At 36.8% G+C, this 21,025-nt stretch overlaps 1 protein-coding gene across 2 annotated transcripts in view; it reads left to right on the top strand.

The window, feature by feature from the left end:
* LOC150095258 (uncharacterized) overlaps nucleotides 1-21,025 on the top strand; it is a 512,519-nt gene that overhangs the window by 287,725 nt on the left and 203,769 nt on the right. For both annotated transcript variants that reach the window (XM_090410467.1, XM_090410466.1), the window contains exon 14: nucleotides 2,444-2,559. In XM_090410467.1, coding sequence (XP_090266593.1) covers nucleotides 2,444-2,559 — 116 coding nt within the window. The remainder of the gene's footprint in view (nucleotides 1-2,443; nucleotides 2,560-21,025) is intronic.

Genomic DNA, 21,025 nt, shown 5'->3' with positions numbered 1-21,025 from the left:
ACTGGGCAAAAGTGTGGTTAGTAAAGGTGTTAGAGCTGGGTTCTTTACTTTTAGAGTAGTGAATAAGTGGAATGCGCTCCCTGAGTCTGTGGTGGATGCTGTGACGGTGAACGAGTTTAAGGCGAGGTATGATAGATACTGTATGAATGTCAAATAGTTGTGATGAATATGATTTGGGGCCTCCCTCGATGAGTCTAATGACTCCCTGGAGTTGCCCGTAATAATAGTAATAGTAATTCTTTTTAATATGATATTCAATGTTATCCTGCTCAAGACTAAATAGTGATCACTTCCAATTTCAAATCCTCTGTACACTCTGGTGTCCTGCACCAGGGAGAAAACATCACTATCAACAATAACATAGTCAATGAGACTTTTCTTATTCCTTGCCTCTTCTCTCCATGTGAATTTGTGCACATTTTTATGTTGGAACATGGTGTTCCAACATAAAAATGTGCCATCTATGTCCTGAGCAGAAATCCAACAGGTATTTGCCATTATTATTAGCTTTGCTCTTTTCTCCAAATTTTCATAAAATATTTTTGTATGTCTGACAATCACTTCCTACTCTGCTATTTAGATCCCCAACAAGGACCAACTTTTCATTTTTCATTGTGTCAGTAGCTTTCTCTAGTGTTTCAAAAAATTCTTCCACTTCTACCTTAGTAGAGTCTTCTGTGGGACCATAGGCACAAATATGTCTCATTGTCCAGTTCCCCATTCTGATATTTGCCCATATCACTTTTCCTTTTTCATTGTGTCAGTAGCTTTCTCTAGTGTTTCAAAAAATTCTTCCACTTCTACCTTAGTAGAGTCTTCTGTGGGACCATAGGCACAAATATGTTTCATTGTCCAGTTCCCCATTCTGATATTTGCCCATATCACTCTACTTGAGACTGCCTTCCATTCAAGAAGATTAGCCTTGTATTTAGTGTTGAGTACTATGTCTACTCCTTCTGGTAATCTTTTCTTCCCAAAATGCATAACTTTATACTTTGCCACAATAAACTGATATCCATTCTCCTTTGCCCATTCTGCCAGTTTATCCAAATCATTCTGCAAAATTTTGACATCGTCTGTACTAACTTTTGCTCTACCTAACTTTGCATCATCAGCAAATAACTGAACAGTTCTTCTCAGATCCTTTCCTATATTGTTAATGAACAAATTAAACAGTAGCAGTCCAAGAACAGAACCCTGCAGCATGCCACTAGTCAGACCTTCTTTAGAACTGTACTCCTGGATAAACTTTTTGCTGCCCCCCCCCCCCCCCAAACAAAAAAGTATCCCATTTCCATCTACCCATTTATGTATATTGCTCTTGACCAACTTCTCCAATACTTCGACAACAACAACTTTTGCTAATCTTATTGGTGAGTAATTTGCTACATCAGTCTTGGAGCCTCCTTTATGCAATGGAACTATTTTCTCTTCTTTCCACCCATTCGGGACTAACCCAGAACTGAGACTTAGATTAATCAACATAGTCAAGGGGCACTAACAATTTCTTTACTGCTTCACAAAAATCTCAAGCTGGTATACCCTCCAATTCCACAGCTGTATTCACATTAAGGTTCTGTAATATGCTATGCACCTCCATTTCATTTACCTCAGTTTCCATATAAGCCTTTGGCTCTCTCATTCCTGCAATATCACCATCTGGATGATATATTCTTGCAAAGTGTGCAATAGTTTGCAAAATTTGTGCAATATATTAAAATATATCATTTTAAGGAATGGCAGGGAGGTAACTGAATCAGTAAAAATAGTAATTCTACTATTTTTACTGATTCAGTTACCTCCCTGCCATTCCTTAAAATCATTCTGCCATATATGTTCTTTTATTTTTTCTTGCTTCATATCGAAAGAACTGTTTGTGATTCTCTTTAGCCTGCATTGCTAACTTTCTTTCATAATCTTCTTTTGCCTTTATTACCACACTAGTTACCTTTCTGTCTTGTGCCTTGTACAACTTGTACATTAAATAAAGATTTTTAATTTTGACATACCTGTGTGCATTTTTTTGAAAATAAGGATGATATAGTACTGTGGATCAGGACTTGATTAAACTTAGTTGGTATGTAATTAGGACATGTTGACGATGAAGAACCAATAGCCTGAGTGTAGATACTTATGAGATAACCAAAACATGAATAAAACAATGACAAAGAAATGAACTAAACACTCTAAGAATTTTTAAAGAGTTGAAAATATAATTATATTTAATATAATTTAATTTAAAATTACATAATATAATTATATAATTTAATTTATGAATATTATTTTTATGCTCTTTGGAAAAGGTATAATTTTAATTGTATTTACCTATATTTAATTATATTTAATTCCACTTCTGAGAAGATTTATCGACTATGAATAATTGTTTTTAATCTGTATTTAGGATATTTCTTTTAATATCTGAATGTTTATTTTTTTTTTATAGTTACTGATGAACAGATTGTAGCACTAATGTTTGCTGAAGAGTATACTAGAAAAAGTATGTATAATACTATTAGTGAACATGCAGACCTAAACCCTCTTAGAATTCCAGCAATAGAGGTTTGTATTTTTTGATTTTTTTTTTTCCAGAATGAGTCAGTAGATATGTGTTAGGTTTTTTATGTGCAATTTGGGAAGTATTCCTTTGACTAATAGTAGCTTTGGCTGCTATGATGTTAAGTACATAATAAACTCCAAATAAAAGTATTGCTATCTATTATGTTAAAGAAAAACAACATTTTTTTTTTTCTCCTGCCATAATATTATTAATAAATACTATGAACTAAATTATCATTACATTAACTGTTTTTACTGGGAAAAGTTTCACAATGATATAGATCAGTTTCTATGACACTCTTTAAGATTTCCAGAAACTTTTAAGTAAGGTTCAGTTAATTCTGTTGTTTGTGTATTAGATCATTTCTTTTATTAATAACAGGTGTCCTCCTCCTTTTATCAATAATAGTGCCTCTCTTTTTTAATGAACAAGGTGAATCAGTGCTAATATGATCTCATATTCTACAACATTTAATCTTTTATTCAGAAAATTCATCACACAATTCTGTCCCTTCATAATCTCCTTCTGCTCCATCAATTCTAGTTTGCACTGTTTCTTTATGTTTTCACTTATCTACAGTCTTCAGATGCCCCTCTAATCCAATACTATTCACATGCAAATCATTTTTCTTATACTAGTTCTTTCTTCCTTCATAGACTCCTTTCACAACCACAAACTAAACATTTGTTCCATTCCTATTATACACTAATCAGACTCTCAGGTAAATAATACATTCACTTGCCATCCACTCCATACAACCATCTCCTCTTTAATTCCCTGCTCAGATGGTACTTATTCAACTTCTGTGAAAGGTCTCTTGTTCCACAACTGTCTTTCTTCATTGTAGGAAATATTTCCTTCACATTAATTTAGAAAATATCCCTCACCAGCTCATATATCTTAATCATATCTTTGATTTTTCTTCCATTCACCAGGCTCTGCAAAGGGCATTCACTTAATCCATCCTCATATCCAGCATTCCAGAGATCTAATATCATGTTAGATCCTCTTTTTCTGGACTTTGTTTTAAATATCCTCATTCTTTTGGAAACCAGGAACCAAATCTGCACACAGTAATCTATATGAATCCATATGTTGTCTGATCAAGGCCTTATAATAGGGTGATCAAAATTAAAGTATTCCCTGTTTAAGGTCTTGTGGAGTGCCATGTAGTGATTTGAATGCTGTGTATTTTGCAGGAATACATTTTGTGTAATACAGAAGCACTATCTGAGAAAAAAAAAAGTAGTTCCAAAATTCATCACCAGGGGGCATTCTTCTTTTCTGGTGCATCAATCTGAAGATTGGTAATTATAGCAGCACATCATAACATCCTGTCTTGTGACGTCCTTTTTATCTCTTCATAACTCTTAGTGCCAGTTAGCATCATTATGTTATTTATGCAACTTGACAGGTGCCAGGAGGATTTGAAAAATGGACACAGTTTTTTCCCTTCATTCTGGTTATTAATACCATCCACGGAGATGGTACTAACCTTACCCCAACATGCTTTGGTTGCGAAACTGGACTACCTAAACAATTATAGTGCTATTGATGCAAATTGCGTCACCTGAACAAAGGTCAATGAAGTCCACTATTTTCTTGTATCTGTGATGAATGATTAGTCCTTTTGAAGAAATGAGATCGTTGGGTGTTAAACCTGGCAGAGGTCAAACCAGTCAGTTCATAGCAAGTGAATGAAGTTGCTACTGCGATGAGATGAGGCTCACTTTCACCTGAACAGAGCCGAGAATACCCACAATCATTTGGTATGGGCTACACAAAACCAGTTCATAAATTCCTTTGCATTCACCAAAAGTTACTGCCTGGTGCAGATTTATGGCTTTGTTTATCATTGGACCATTCTGTTTTGAGGGCATTCGCTAGATAGGTCCTGTAACCTGCTCAGTTACTTCCAAGGTATTGTGATATCATAAATAATTTTGTTGTGAAACAAAATTGTTTATGATATCGCATGCATAGATGATGGAATCCATGCATAGCCCCTATGCACGGATTCCATCATTTTCATGCAGGATGCCCCCCTCCCATACATTGGTCAGTCTGTACAGGAGGTTCTTCAAAAACATTTCACAGGAGCCAGTGATCGGCTGTGCATTTCCCATTGCATGGTAACCTCGTTCACCTGATCTGATCCCCCCCTCCCCTGGGGATTTATTATTATTATTACATGACACCTCCAGGGAGTCCAAGGACTCATCGATGGAGGGTGCCCACTCCACAAGTCTCCATCTCCATTACTCAATCCACCAACTACAGTGGACTACATCATCTACACCAATGGCATCTACTGCCCACCACTACTAGTATTTTCAAAGACAATCACAAACATCCATGCCCATGGCAGGAATCGAACCCGTGTCCTTTTGGCTGGAGAGTGGATACACTAACCACTCGGCCAACTAGGCCAGCAAAGACAGGGTTTTTCGCAAAGACTGGGTTTATCGGGATCATTCTGATAACTTGTCAGTACTGAAAGACAGCATAACGCAGCCCTAACCAGATGTGTTCTACTATTGACTACACTGTACAAAGGATGCAGTTTGTGGCATACCAGTGTTATATTATTTTTTTTAATGGTGGTTTATACTTAATTGGTTATTCCTTGATTTAGTCCTTTCTTATTTAACCTTACTCAATTTTACTCCTACCAGCTGCTCTATTGTTATGTCGCTGCTTACCCTTGATTATATCTTGTTTTACCACTAAATAGTCCTCCTTCTAATCTACTGCCATGTCCTTAAAATATTAATTCAGATTTATCTCCTCTTCGGGTATATTGGCAAAATTTATATTATGCTGCACCAGCCAATATCCTATAACAGAGGAGACTCTTGTTCAGGGAAATAATTCTAAATTCAAAAGGGATACACACAATAATTAATCTCACGCTAGCGCTGTGCAGATTCAGTTAGCAGTTGTGAACCAAATCTCACTTAAGCAATTATATCTATATTCCTTCCTGCCAAAAGGTTCTATTTCATAAGTGGTGGTTTGAATTTGTAATCAGGCATAAACTCATGTATAAGGTACAAAATATGTTTATTGGAAAAACATAAAACACTTACAGTTAAGAAAATTCAAATACTCAATGGATCAAAATTTGCTCTAAGTTAAGGTTCATACATACTAAATCACAATGAATCTGAGTATGCTAAATCCTTCAATTATGTAAGGATAAGATTAAGTACAAGCATAATACTACTAGGATATAATTCCTTTCACAATTTGTTCACAGAACACGCATTGAACACTTTCATTAATACTCTATCAATAACTATCTTAATTCTAAATCTCATTAAGTAAGCCTAACCATTCACAATCAAATTACTGCCTATCAACAATCCTTGCTTGTTCCACAGGGTCTTAATTCAATCAAATTCTCACTTAAAAATTCTCTACTAGTGTCCTTTAGTTACAGTATACACAAATTTCTTATTCTTCTAAGCGATTTTTAACATAGAACGAAAATCTTTACATTACCGGATCCTTTCAGATTTCATGCCGCCATCTCATGTAGATCTGGATTACCTTACTGTATATTTATTCATCAGCCGTCTTTTTGCCTGGCGATGCACTATGCTTTTTCTTTTAATCGTTTCTGACTGTTGCATGCTGTCTACCGCTCTGCAGGAAACTTTCTCCAATGGGACATTCTGCTAAGGCTTGATTCTGCTAGCCGTCATATCGCGATCAGCTCCACTTGGAAATCTTCAAGCATTCTCAAGAAAAGAACCTGCCGTCCGTCATTACCGTAGTCAACCCACCGATCTCTCATGAATCCTCTGACAAAACTTCCCTCAACTTGAATCCAGCCACCCAAGATCAAAAAGGTCAAAAAGCCCCTTAAAATGGTGCGCTTCGTCTTTTATTCACTCTTTTCAGGCACCCTCTATTTGATGTAGTTTTCACCCACGAACCCCATCATTCATGTCCCTTGGGTGATCCTACACTCTCCCTAATCTGTTAGGTTACATTATTTCAGGTAGCTGTTCTGACTTCACTTTCCGCATAGGTGTAGTCTCCATCGCTACGCTCGACTCGTACAGATTATACGCGATTATTCCGGATTACTACTTATAATTTTTCTCAGAATTTTGTAATGTACTAGACAGCTTAAAATTGGGAATTACAAATAAGTCAATAATTCCCTTACACAATTCTTACTATTTTGACATATAATTCTCTGCTTCTCATTTAATTTATGCAGGAATAACTCTCACTATATGGCACGCATGGACTACACATTATTACATAACATAAAATAACCCTTTATAATTATTAACTGATGTGCAGATATCTCCTTAATAAGTAGTAATTATCATGTTAAATCCTGAATAAAGAATTTACTTGTAAAGCTCTCCATTCAGGATCTATAACACCAGAAAGGGCAGCACATTGAACAGTGCATCCTGTGAATGTATAATAGAAGTGAATAAAAATGTGTTATTATGCTTGGCACTTTTCTCCTTCTTACACATACACAGAGTAAAATTACTACGTCACCTCCGGTGTTGAATTTTGGAACAAATTTTTTCCTCTCGGATATCTCTTCTGCCTGATGCACAATGTATTCCTGCAAAGTTTTGTTGCATTTGGATCATGGGTGGCACTCAACAATGCCTTAAACAGGGATAATTTCAATTATCTTCCTGTATAATGGAACCATAAACACTTCTGCATATTAGTGTCTTTCTCATATTACAATAATTCATTGTATTATCCAAATAGTTCTATTCCCCCCCCCCCCCCAATCACAATGTCCTAGCTATATATATATTACATTTCTCTCTCTTTCTCTCTCCTTCTAAATGACCAAACAAACCTTAGACTATTAAACTAAGAATAATTAAACCTTAAAATAAATTTATGGTTTCTTAGTAATGTGGAATTTCTTATTTGAAAACTTAACTTAATGAAGATCATAAAATTTTTGTCCACCTCATGAAGGCATCTATAAAATGATTGGTGCTCATGCATTCACAAGAGAAGATTCAACATTGCAATATAAGTGATTCATTAGGGCAACAATGGTCAAGTAATACTAAAGTTCAAATAAGTGTAAAGTGCATATGCGTGTGTGTGTGTGTGTGTGTGTGACTATTTACGTTCATTATTATTATTATTCAGACCTCCATGGAGTCAAAAGACTCATCGCAGGAGGTCCTTCCTGAGAAACACAAAGTCTATCAAGACTCATTGAAGGAGGTCCCTAATAGGAAACACAGTCTATCATACCACTCCTTAAACTCATTGACTGTTTTTGCTCTCACCACCATATAGAGCAATGCATTTCATGGTTCAACAACCCTCAATGAAAAGAAACCACTCTCACCCTCTTGCTCACAGTTTTCTTTCGTAACTTCTGGGATGACCCCTTGTCATCACTCCTTCCTGCTGTTCAATCAAGCAAAAGAACTCCCCAGTGTCAACCCTGTAACCACCTCTCAACAGTTTAAAAGTCTCAATCATACTACCTCTCCTTCTTCTATCCACCAAACTCTGCAGTTCACATTTATTCAGCCGATCCTCATAACCACCATTGTGCAGTCCTGAAACCATCTTTGTTATCTGCCTTTGTACCCTTTCCACAGTTAATTTATCCCCTTCAAATCCTGAGGACCAAATCTTAGAACAATAGTCCAAGTGTGGTCTGATCAGAGTCTTATACATCGGAATGATAATCCTTTTATCTCTGCAGGTCAGTGTCCTTCTCATTATTGCAGCAATCCTCTGCGTTACCTTCACCACCTTTGCAATATGTTCCCTAAATTTCAGGTTTCTATCAATCATCAACCCCAGATCTCTTGTCTCTCCTACTCCCTCTAGTACAACTCCTTCCATAGAATATGCAGCAGCATCCCATTGATATTTCCCAAACCTCGAGACCTAACATTTTGCTGCATTAAACCGTCATCCCCATTCATTTACCCATCTGTCTAGCTTATTCAAATCCTTTTGCATGGCTACCACATCTGCACTATTACTAATAACCCTTCCCAGCTTTGCTTCATCTGCAAACAACTGAATATCCCCCTGCAATACACGGACAATGTCATTCATATAAAGGTTAAACAATATAGGTCTCAGTACTGAACCCTGTGGAACCTCACTTGTAACCTTCTGCCTCCTTGATATTGCCCCACCATACACAACTCTCTGATGCCTATTGGACAGCAAATCCTGAATCCAGTTGACCAATCTGACATCCAGACCCATGTGCTGCAACTTAAATATCAGCTTATCATGTGGCACCCTTTCTAATGCCTTTGCTCAGTCTAGGAAAATGGCAGTAGATGCCTTTTCCTCATCTAATACACTTGTAACTTTATCATAGAAGGCTAGCTTATTGCTAAAACAAGAGCGCCCTTCACAAATCCATGTTCACTCTCACAGATAACATTACCCTCATCTGTCCAATGCTGTATATGGTCCTTCACTACTTTCTCCAAGATCTTACTAACTACTGATGACACACAAACTGGTCTATAATTAGACAGTTCCAGTCTGCTACCATCCTTATGCAATGGTGCTATCCTACGTTCCTTGCATTCCATGGGCACCTTTCCAGTAGCCAGACTTTCATTGAAAAGCCAAGTCAAAGGCACTGTCAGTTCCCTAGTACATTCTCTCAAAACTCGTGGTGAAATACCATCCAGCCCACAACTTTACTGACATCCAGAGTACTCAGTATTTGGAACACACTCTCCTCCTGCACTTCTAAACCTCGAACCTGTCCTATTCCTCTAGTATTAAAATTGACTCCTCCAGGATGAAATACACCAATAAAGTGTTCATTGAACAATTCCACTATGTCCTCTGCATCAGTCACTCTATTCCCATTTTTATCCCACAATGTCATTCTTCCACAGTCATTTCTCCTCCTGCTGGCCACACAGTTAAAAAAAATTCCTGAGGATTTTCTTTGGATCTTAGGGCCAATCTCTTCTCATATTCCAGTTTCGCCTTCCTTACCATGCTAGTCCCTCTCATGGCCTGTGTCTTATATTCTGCATGCATCTTCTCTTCACCTATGTCGTATATTCTGCATGCATCTTCTCTTCAACTGTCTCCTTATATTTCTTCCATGGCCTCTTTTTCGCATGCAGTTCTGTTTAATATTGTTTGTCATCCACTTTTGTCAAAATTGTGTCCTCTTCTTCACTCGTAATACAGCTTACTATTGCTGCTAATAAATATTCCTTCACAATTTCGCAAGCACTAATGATATCCTGTCCTTCCAATTCCTCCCTCCATGAAACTTCCCCGAGTTGACGTCTAAGACTATTATAATCACCTGCCTTATAATTTCACATGCGTTCCTGCCTCTTTGATACACCTGCATGTCTGTTCATTTTCCAAGTCAAAACCATATGGTCACTCTCTCCAACTGGTGGGAGAGATGTCATCTCAGTTATTATCAACTCTTCTGATACTATGACCAAGTCCAAAACTCTTGAACCTGGTGTTCCCTTTATTACATGTCACCTAAGACATTTGTCTCTCAAGAATTCTAGAAATTCCATTTCCTTTTTGCTACATGCATCTTCCTCTCCCCAATTTATACTGCTATAGTTAAAATCTCTCATAACAATCATTCTTCTTGCACTTGCCAAACTCAACTGTCTAAACATCTCCTGGTCCCCACCCTCTGTGCTGCTTGGTCTGTAGCAACACCCCACTAAATATCCTGTTTTGTCCTCCTCTTTCTCAGACCATTATGCTTTCAAAATCATTAGTGTCACTGCCTTACAAAGCTTCCACTCTTAGAGGACATAAGTCATCACTTATCATAAGCAGTACTCCATCACCACGCTTTTCCTTCCTATCCTGCTGAAAAATGCTGTACCCAGTGACTGCTATTCCTGTTATTATATTGTCTTCTGTCAACCACGTCTCAGTGATCTCAATAATCTTTGGCCAGTCTGATGCTATCCACCAATTCCTCTCCCTTATTCCTGATACTCCCAGCATTAGTATAAAGCATAAAAATGCCATTGTTTCTATATCCAGCATTATCCCCTATAAACTCCACTGGGCTCAGCGTTACCTGATGTCACCCACTTCTCCCAAGTACCCATTCCCACAAAAGGCCACTCCTGCTACCATCCACCCTGGGACACACCGACTCCTCCAGAACATCAATCTCTCTCCAGATCCCTACGTCCTTCCTCATTCAAATTCAAGTGGTCTCTCACATATAATTACTCTCTGTCCTCAAACAAGCATTTACATATTCCAATCCTCTCTTCTGAAACATTCTAGCTATTATGTTATTCAATATTACTACTCTTCTGCTCAGCTCGTCACTATCATACCTAGGCAACACGCACAATATCTTTCCTCTCTGTGTCTTCTTTTGTACAACCTCAAGGAAGAATCTCATATCTCTCGCTGGCCAATTTACATTATCACTCAAGTCATTTGTTCCTACCATCAGAATAATCTCATCCACACTTTCACCTCTCTTAATTGCCATAGCCACACTTTCTATCGTTATTCCAGTCAAACACTCCTCACGCATCCTATCTTGAACACCTCGGATCATTGAATCCTCATACATTAGACTTCTTACCACCCTGTTCATCGATTTCTCACATGCATCCCTCACTCTCTCTCCTCTAACACCACTTACCTGTTTAATGACACTACTTACTTACCTGACATCACTCTATCCATGGTCTAAGTGCTGCCTTGCATTCCTCTCATTCCCTCTCTCCTATCATTCCCATATTTTTCTCTCATTCCTTCTCTTCCACTTATCCTATTCTCTCCTCTTCTATTCACATAACTCTTTCTCATTCCTTCTCTCCTATAATTCTCATAACTCTCTCTTATTCCCTCTCTCATGCTGTTCCTATTCTCTCTTCTTCTGTCATTCCCATAACTCTCTCATTCCCTCTCTTCTACTGTTCCTATTCTCTCCTCTTCTATCATTCCCATAACTCTCTGTCACTCCTACTCTGAATCACCTTGCATTTGTCTTCCATTCATCTAATCTCATCTTTCACACTTCTCATCTCATTCCCTAGACATTCCACCTGCTCTTTCAGTTCATCTATCTCTCTCAATCTCTCAATCCTCCCAATTGAGACTATATCCTAAAACTTCAGAATCATTCAACCTTTCCATACTCCCCACTCTTATTATTTTATTCGTATTTATCTCGCCCTCTATCATACCACTCATCTCTCTATGTGCAGAATCTCCTGTCTCTTACTCAATGAGGTCAGTTATAGTCATCTCTTACTTACCAAGTTCCTCCCATTGTCTGCATTTTGGTCAAATACATATTCCCCTTCTCTCTGCTGCCACATATACAACTGCCGGGATGCATACATTCCCAAGTCCCGCATTCTACAAAATCCTGTATGCTATCATGCAAAATTATAATTACCAATTAAAATTACCAAGTCCTCTCCCATTTAGTCCTTAAATGGGAGAGGACTTGGCAATACGCCATTTGCAATTTTAACTGCCACTGACACCCTTATTTAAAATAATGTCGCTAATTAGTGTCAAAAATAGTGTCACAACTGAACGCTGAATAAATATAAGGGAGTATAACTATATAAGTAAAGAAACAAACAATATCAAACAAAACATATAAGTATACTAGATATAAATGCAATAAAATAAAACTAAATAATGAAAATTTATTTTTGTCTTGTATTCCACTGTTATGCATTCAATTCCGACCCCCCTCTTCTCGGTAACCAAAATACACAATATAACGACAACAACTAACTTCAAAAACAGCCACTGAAGGACACTTGTATTCCAGAAAACAACATACACTACAAAATGTAGATAATCAGACTATTCACTGATTAAAAAAGCACTTTCTTCAGCACAGCTCAAATTTCCCACCATGTGCTACGGCAACTCTAGCGCCCTTTTACCATAAAATGATATCATGGTACTTGATATCACTTTATGTTCTTTGTGGTGACCAGCATTGCAACATCATTATCAGTTTCTTGATATGTACTCTTTACATGCACCTCTTAGAGGTACATATCAGGAGACTAATGTGTACTAAAAGGGAGTACAGGAAACTGTGATAGTACTGCATGAAAAGTTTACATTATTACTGATTTTGTATCAACCAGTTTTACTCTGGATTGGTTTACCACTTGTCAGTACTCCACTGTTGTCATATCTTATATTTCTGTCTTCTTTGGCATTTCTGACTCCATCAATTCCACCTAGATCTTGGTCTTCCTCTGGTTCTTTTTCCTGCCATCAAACACATGTTTTGTGTTTAATGACAGGAACACGTTTTGCTACCATTTTTCTTTCATTCCGCATAAGTGACCATACCACCCTGGATTATTTTTGCTCATACATTCCTGAATGCCAACTTCCTTCCTAATATCTTAATTTTTAATAGGATTCTGCCATATGTTCATGCTCCTAATTTTTCACAGAACTCTCATATCTGTGGTTTCTAGTCTTTGGTCAATTGCTTTATTTCTAATCCTTCTCTCAGATACATGTTAAAATTGGTTTGAACACTCTCTTGTATACTGTTAGTTTAGTTTAGTATTTTGGCTAATTTCTCTCTTATTCCTTGTAAATTTATTTGGCTTTATACCATACCAGGTTTGTTAATTCTGTTATCTTTTTCTATATTTAATTTGCCAACCTCACTAAAAATTGTGCCAAGTAGCTAAATATTTTAGTTGTTCTATAGTTTCTCCATTGAAAATAAGAAACTATAGAACAAGTATAGAACAGCATTTTAGCTGAGGTTTCCTGTGTTCCTGCCAATTATCATAGTTTTGGTCTTTTGATTGCTGATTTTCATATTAAATTTGCTACAGCTGTTATTCAGTTTAGCTAAAGGATCTTGTAGACTTATGCCGGATTTATTTAGGAGTACATCTTATTCTAGTAAACACCTGGGAAGGGCCAAAAAAACAAAGATGGCTTCTCCTGTTGCTGATGAAAGAAACGAGTTAGTCTTTTGGACAGGTTATAAAGCTACTTGAATATTGAGTGATCTAAGCATCTCATTTGGAATGGAATTACAAATAGAAGAAGAAGATAGGGTTCTGTGACTATTGATGGCATTGCTAATAAAGAAGTCATTTGAAATTATTGATATGACGTAGGTAGGTTTAATGTGTTCCCAGTGCAATATTTTCTAAAAATTTCCTTAATATTTACTGAAGTAATAAGGCCTCCATGAAGCACAAGGCAACACAGTGAATCAACCTTTTACTGGTGCCAAGTTTTTGATATGGATGATGGGAAGACGTTCGTTTGTCTGTTTTTTTTTTTAATCTCAAATGTTGATGTGAGTTGATGAAGAATTAGGATATATATATATATATATCCTAATATATCAAGAACATGTCCTTCATGCACCACGTGTTTCAGATGGCCCCACAGCCAGGCAGACGAGGTGGTCATGCTGTGGGAAATGTGCTACTAATCACTCTGTGTTCTGTGAAGTGTTTTCGTAACATTTGTTTGTACCAGCAATCCAATGTGAGGTGGTGCTCCATCCTGCATGAATATGGTAGAGTCAAGGGATCTTTGCTGCTGCTGCAGTTGTGGAACAACAAAGTTGCGTAGCATCTCTTGAGAGCTAACAACAGAGATGGTACAAGTCACTGGTCCTGTTGGGTGAAGTTCTTCAAAAAAGTATGGACTGATAATAAACAGTGCAGTGAAGCCACACCACACTGTGACTTTCAGTATAAAGGGGTCTGAATGAACATATGGGGGTTATTTGCAACTCAAATGCTGCAATTATGTGAGTTAACACTACCGTTCAGATAACAGTGTACCTTGTCACCCCCACGAGATCTTTCACTGCCATGCATCATCCACTCCATTCAAGCTTAGAATGTCAGGGTAAACTGCAGTCGAGTTTCTGCATCACCATGGAACAAAGCTTGAGTATGGGAGATCTTGTAGGGGAAAACCTCAGCATTTGATACAGGAATTTCCATACAGTTGAGTATGGCATATCCAGTTGCCTTGATATTGCCCAATGCACGATGGCAGTTGCAACTTCGTCAACTTGTTGAGGAATAATCCATGCGTTCCCTTGTCCTGACATCACTGCTAAAGATCTGCTATTTTCAAATTGTAAAATAATTTTTCTAAGATTTGTTGTTGTTGTTGTTGAGCCTTTTGCTTCTATCCTTCAAATGCCAGAATTCTTGAAGCGAGGCATAAGCATTACCACGTTATTGATAGTAAAGCTTGACTGTTCCGGTAAGGTGAGATCCATAGCACTTCAGTTCTATCAGAATGACATGAATCCATTTTAGTCTTCCTTATATCCATGAACTCATTAACAGAAGCAGTGAGATTATGCAAATATCATGTGATTCTAGTGCCAGTTGTCTGCTGGCGGCAGAATTTTGTACTTTTTTTTTTTTTTTTATGCCAGGTCTGATTAAATTTTATTCAATACATTTTTCGCTACAAGACTCTGAACACCACCTCTCTAATTATGACACTTTGTACTTTGCCAAGAAATTATATTCTTCTTCTTTAGTCCTTTATTCAAGTGCAAGCAAACAAAGGTTTACATAAATTATCTTATTACAGAGACTGATCACATCACATCATTTGCCTTAGCATCCCATATCAAAGCACACTTCTTTTCAGAAGTGCATAATACCATTCCTTAAAGAAAAACTCACTACTCAGACTTTTGTATGAGTAAAGGGCCAGCCCCAAAAACTAGGCAATCCTCCTTTAAATTATTCTAACCTGAGTGATGACCTAAAGTGTCATTTTGACTTATTAACTCTCAATCACTCCAAGTTACTTAGCAGGGTTCCACTCGGAGGCAGTCAAACCCTACGACTAAGCAGAACCACTCAACTCCTAGAGAAAAGCATCCATGAAAGGCCCAATATGGTCACATCAATAGAAGCTATACCACTCCATTAGAAAACAAGCATCTAATGGAATGCAGTGATTGAGATCTCTTCATCAGTTTCCACATTCATAGAAAACTACATTAGTGGGAACCAAATACAGAAATAATAACGTTGAATTAATGACGAATTCCTGTGTTTCTCACATACAAGTAGCAAATAGGGATATGGCCTTATTAAAATTCTCTTAATTACAGATAGCTATGAAATATTTTTTCACTTGGTTGGAAAGTAATTTATACCTGCCAAGACATTATATTCTTGTTTAAATCCCTTATCAGAAGTAAGCAAACAAAGTTTGTGCATAATGGAATACTACTGAGGCAATGGATGTGAAGTCAGTGTCCACCTGTTTCCATAGTTACCTATTACTTTCAACCTCTTGTTAATCACCAGCCTCCTCTGCCTGAACATTTCAGAATCATCTCACATTTCCTGGCATGTAGCAATGCTCCACTGAATAGCTAAAATTTGTGTTTATCTCGACCTCATGCAAAATGGCGTGATGGATATGATAGTGCTATGATAGTGCTACATGAAAAATTTACATCATTACTAACTTCCTATCTACAATTTTCCTCCAAATCAGTCTGTCACTTGTCAAGACTCCAATATTATCATTATCAGATCTTATATTTCGATCATTTAAGGCACGTTGTACCGTATCAATCCACCTATATCTTGGTCTTCCTCTGGGTCGTTTTCCTGCCAACCTGGCAGAGAACACTTGTTTTGCTAATCTTTCTTCGCCCATTCTGTTTAAGTGACCATACCACCTGAGATTAGCTCTGCTAACGCATTCCTGGATGCCAACATTGTCAAGTTCTTTCCTAATATCCTCGTTTTTAATATGATATTGCCATTGATGCCATCTGTTCATGCCTCTAATCTTTCTCAGGACTTTCATATCTGCGGTCTCTAGTCTTTGGTCAAGTGTTTTACTTCTGACCCAGCTCTCAGATCCATAAGTTAAAACTGGTTTGAACACTGTCTTGTATACAGCTAATTTAGTGTTCCGACTAATTTCTCTCTTATTCCATATGAATTTATTCAGTTGACTTCCTACCATACCAGCTTTGTTGATTCTGTTGTCTATTTCCATATTTAATTTACTATCCCTGGAAGTTACGAAAGGAAACTGTGAGCAAGAGGGTAAGGAGTGGTTTCTTTGTGTGGAGGGTGGTTGAATCGTGGAATGCATTGCCTGATGGAGTGGTGGGAGTGAGAACAGTCAGTGAGTTTAAGGAGTGGTATGATAGACTTAGTGTTTCTTAGGATAGACCTCCCACGATGAGTCTTTTGACTCCATGGAGGCCTGAATATTAATAATAATAATAATCTTCACTAAAAATCGTGCCTAAGTAGCTGAAATGTTTTACTTGTTCCACAGGTTCTCCGTTCACAACACAGTTGACATTTTCAATGATACTGTCTATTTTCATTGTCTTTTTAATGCTCACCTTCATACCATATCTATTACAACAGTTATTCAATTTAGTCAGGGACTCTTGCAAACTTGTAGCAGATTTATTTAGAAGTATAACATCATTAGCATAAAGCAAAGAGCTGACATTAACATCTCCAATTCTGATATCATGTTTAATACCACTTTCCTTCATAATGTGATCCATATAGATAATGAATAACATAGGGGATAATGTACATCCTTGTCTCACATCAGATTTAACATTAAACCAGCTTCCTGTACTTCCTTCAATTCTAACTGCCGACTTACAACTCAAATACAGACTCAGTATTGCTTGATATAATGCCCCATTACACCATATAACTGCAGCGTATTGAATAACTTCTCTCTTGGCATCTTATCATATGCCTTTTCCAGATCGACAAAACTTAAATACAGATCTTTGTTATATTCCCATGCTTTCTCAACTATTTGTCATAAAGTGAAGATCTGATCCTGACACCCTCTATTTGGCCTGAATCCAGCTTGTTCTTCACCAAGCTTGTCTTTCACAATCCAGTCTATAGCAACAACCAAAATTCTATTTTGTGCTGTTAGTCTCTGTCTTACACCAAATATCCTCAAATGAACCACCTTCTTCAGTCCTAAAATTCTCTTTATACTTTTGTTATTTTCAGTTCTTTGATTATCAGCAATACCCCTCCCTAAAAATACAGTATCCATCAGATTTTATACCTGTAACTACATCATCATTTGTCAACCAAATTTCAGAGATGCTAATTATTTTTTTGCCAAATTGAGCTGGCCAATGTCCAAAATGCTTCCTTTTTTTTTTCTGATACTTCTGCCATTTGTATATACTCATTTCAACATCTTCGCCCATATTTACCCTTGTGTGATGTAATTACCAACCAATTTAGATACAAAATTTGAGAAATTCAACTCGCCATTGCCTGATCATTTCTGTACTCACACTCCTTTATCTCAGGGTTGGCTAGACACACAGTCTGCATCCCTCAGTACCTCTAATTTTCATGATATTGTGCTTCCGACCTCTTACTGAACAACATTTTCTCTAAACAAATGCAACCTATCAGGCATATATATATATATTACAAGTTTATTACGAGAAAGTCAGAAGCTTCGTCGATTTTTCTCACAAAAGTTGAAAGGTCAGCAAAGGAAAATTCTTCAACCATGGCATCAGTGGGGTCATCTTCGTCTTCTTCTGCTTCATAGGCTCGTTGTTGTTCCATCTCCAAAAGGGTTTCATCATCCAGATCATTTGAATGAGAATAAAAATAATCAAGCTTATAAAATTACTTGGTTATCCTAATATATATTTATATATATATATATATATATATATATATATTAATACAGGAATACCTTGTATAGCACGGTTAATTGGTTCGTGAAGCATCCGCACTATGCAAAACCGCATTGTTCGAGGTCTATTTATAAAGGTTTTCAATTTAATTTGTTTATTACAAAAATTTAGGATAATAAAAATTTTTAAAAATGAAAAAAATTGTTATTTTTATTAACTAAATAACAAATAAAATCCTTTTAAATTGATATAAAAGTTGTAGAAAACAAAACAAATATTGCTTCAATTTTAGCATACAGTAATTTACTTTTTTGCTAAAATAGTCTTTTAGTGTTCGTTGAACCATCCTTGTCTTCTTTGTCTCTTCAAGTACTAGATCTCTGTAGCATTTGATGGAATTATTGAGATTTTGTCTCACTTTGATGCTTCTTTCCAAATTCTGGTCGGCATTTATGAGAAAGTCGGAAGCTTCGTCAATTTTTCTCACAAAAGTTGAAAGGTCAGCAAAGGAAAATTCTTCAACCCCGACATCAGTGGGGTCATCTTTGTCTTCTTCTGCTTCATAGGCTCGTTGTTGTTCCAACTCCAAAAGGGTTTCATCCTCCAGATCCTTTGAATGAGAATCAATACATTCATTCACATTGTTACAATCTAAACTTGTAAAACTGAGATCTTTGCCCATCTGCACAATTTCTGTTGAGATTTCCTCTTTCTTGCAAAGGCAACAAAGTCCTTTGAACAATGCGGCAAGATATTATGCCATACAGCTCTCATGTTGCTTTGAGTCACCTCTTGCCAAGATTCATAAATATTTTGAATGGCATCTTTTATGTTAAATTTCTTCCAAAATTCACTCAAAGTCCAAGAATATTCTGCTGCAGCTTTAATAGCTTGAGCAAAACTTCATCATAAGTAGTAAGCCTTGAAAGTGGAGATAACGCCTTGATCCATCGGCTGCAGAATTGATGTTGTGTTTGGAGGGAAAAAATGAATCTTGACATTTTCATCTAAGTCAGTCAATAGAGTTGGATGGCCTGCATTGTCTAATAAAAGCAAAATTTTGAAAGTGATATCATTCTTTTTACAATAGCTTTTAACTTCAGGGCAAAAACAAGTTTTAAACCAGTCTTCGAAAATTTAACGAGTCACCCACGCTTTTTTATTCGAACGGCAATGAACAGGTAAATGCTCTTTGTAAAGCCCTTAAGAGCTCTTGGGTTTTCCGCTCTGTACACTAACAGTGGCTTCAATTTTAAATCACTTGATGCATTACCTCCTAGTAGAAGTGTCAATCGGTCTTTTGACACTTTATACTCAGCTTATGTTTTTTCCTTCTCTGCTAGAAATGGGCGTGATGCCATTCTTTTCCAGAACAACAGTCTCATCAGCGTTAAAAATTTGATCATCTATGTAGCCTTCCTTCTCAATAAGCTCCTTCAATTCATTGGGAAATAATTCTGCAGTTTTAGTGTCAGCATTTGCGCTATGGAGTCCAATACGCTATTTGAAATTGTAGAACCACCTGCGACTTGCTATAAAAGTTTTACTGGTTGTACCTCCTTCATTTTTGCTTTCATTTTCTTTTATTTTGTCACATAGACTTGCTGCTTTTGCCTGGATTATCATTTGACTCAAAGGAATCTTTTTCTGGTTACAATCTTCAATCCAGATCATTAGAAGGCATTCCATATTTTCCATTGTAGAAGATCGATTTCTCGTGATCACTTTTGACATATAAAAAGTGGTGCTCATTCCATGTTGTTTAATCTTTTCTTTGCTCTGAATAATTATTCGTACAGATGACTCATTCATTGAATTCTCAAGTACTATTTTAACAAACGAAGCGCCATTCTCATGACATTTTATAACTTCAAGTTTCTTCTCTAATGTCAATCACTTGCGTTTTTTTTGTTACTCCAACAGTGTCTTCTTTGTTTTGTCCCTTTTCACTCATACTTAAATAATAAAAAATATTAAATACTAATATTAACGTAAATAATAAAATGCAGGGAAAGAATGTGTCTATGTGAGAGCCAATCAAATAACTACTGCATAAATGGGGCTCTCGACTGTCACTTGCAGTGCCCAGGAGTTGCCAGTCAGTGTTGACAAAGTTAGTGTAATAATGATAAGTGTAATAATAAAAACTGCATTAGACCAAAACCTGCATTGTTCAAAACCGCACTATACAAGGTATTCCTGTATATATATCTAAGGAAAGTGATCAGAGCTTACTCCACCTTTACAACGAGTTGCACTACGCGCAGCCGCCAACTTGACTTGCATGTCTGTTTGTTTACTTGGGAAAAAGGATTAAAACCCCTAGCTTATAAAATTGTTTGGTATCTTTAACATAATATATAGCCAAGGTAAAAAACTTTCTACACATATATATATATATATGTATATATTTAACACACACACACACACAAATCTTTTCATCGATCATATTCATTCCAGACATCTATAAGTGCACCATTCCTCCTGCATAATCCTCTCATTGACTCGTTTTCAATCATGACACTTTTTTTTTTCATTTCATTCCTTTCACACCTAATAGCAGGCTCATAATCTTTACTCTCTCACACTGCTTTTTTTACTTCTTCCAGCAGTTGCCTTTCAAACCATTGATGCCTTTTAAGACAATCAACTCTTTTACTTCCACTCTCTGCATACTCTCAGCTTCACTCCATCTTTGCACTTGGGAAACTTGCTTTTATCACTTTCTCATCCAGCACACCTCTTATCATACAATTTTTCTATAATACCCTCTTCTTATTCCTGGT

This window comes from Typopeltis vanoorti, chromosome 20 (genome assembly GCF_054136105.1).
Source record: "Typopeltis vanoorti isolate ZY-2024b chromosome 20, IOZ_Tvanoo_1.0, whole genome shotgun sequence".
Lineage (NCBI taxonomy): Eukaryota > Metazoa > Arthropoda > Arachnida > Uropygi > Thelyphonidae > Typopeltis > Typopeltis vanoorti.
Note: the sequence above shows the minus strand (reverse complement) of the source record. Positions and strands in the feature narration are given on the sequence as shown.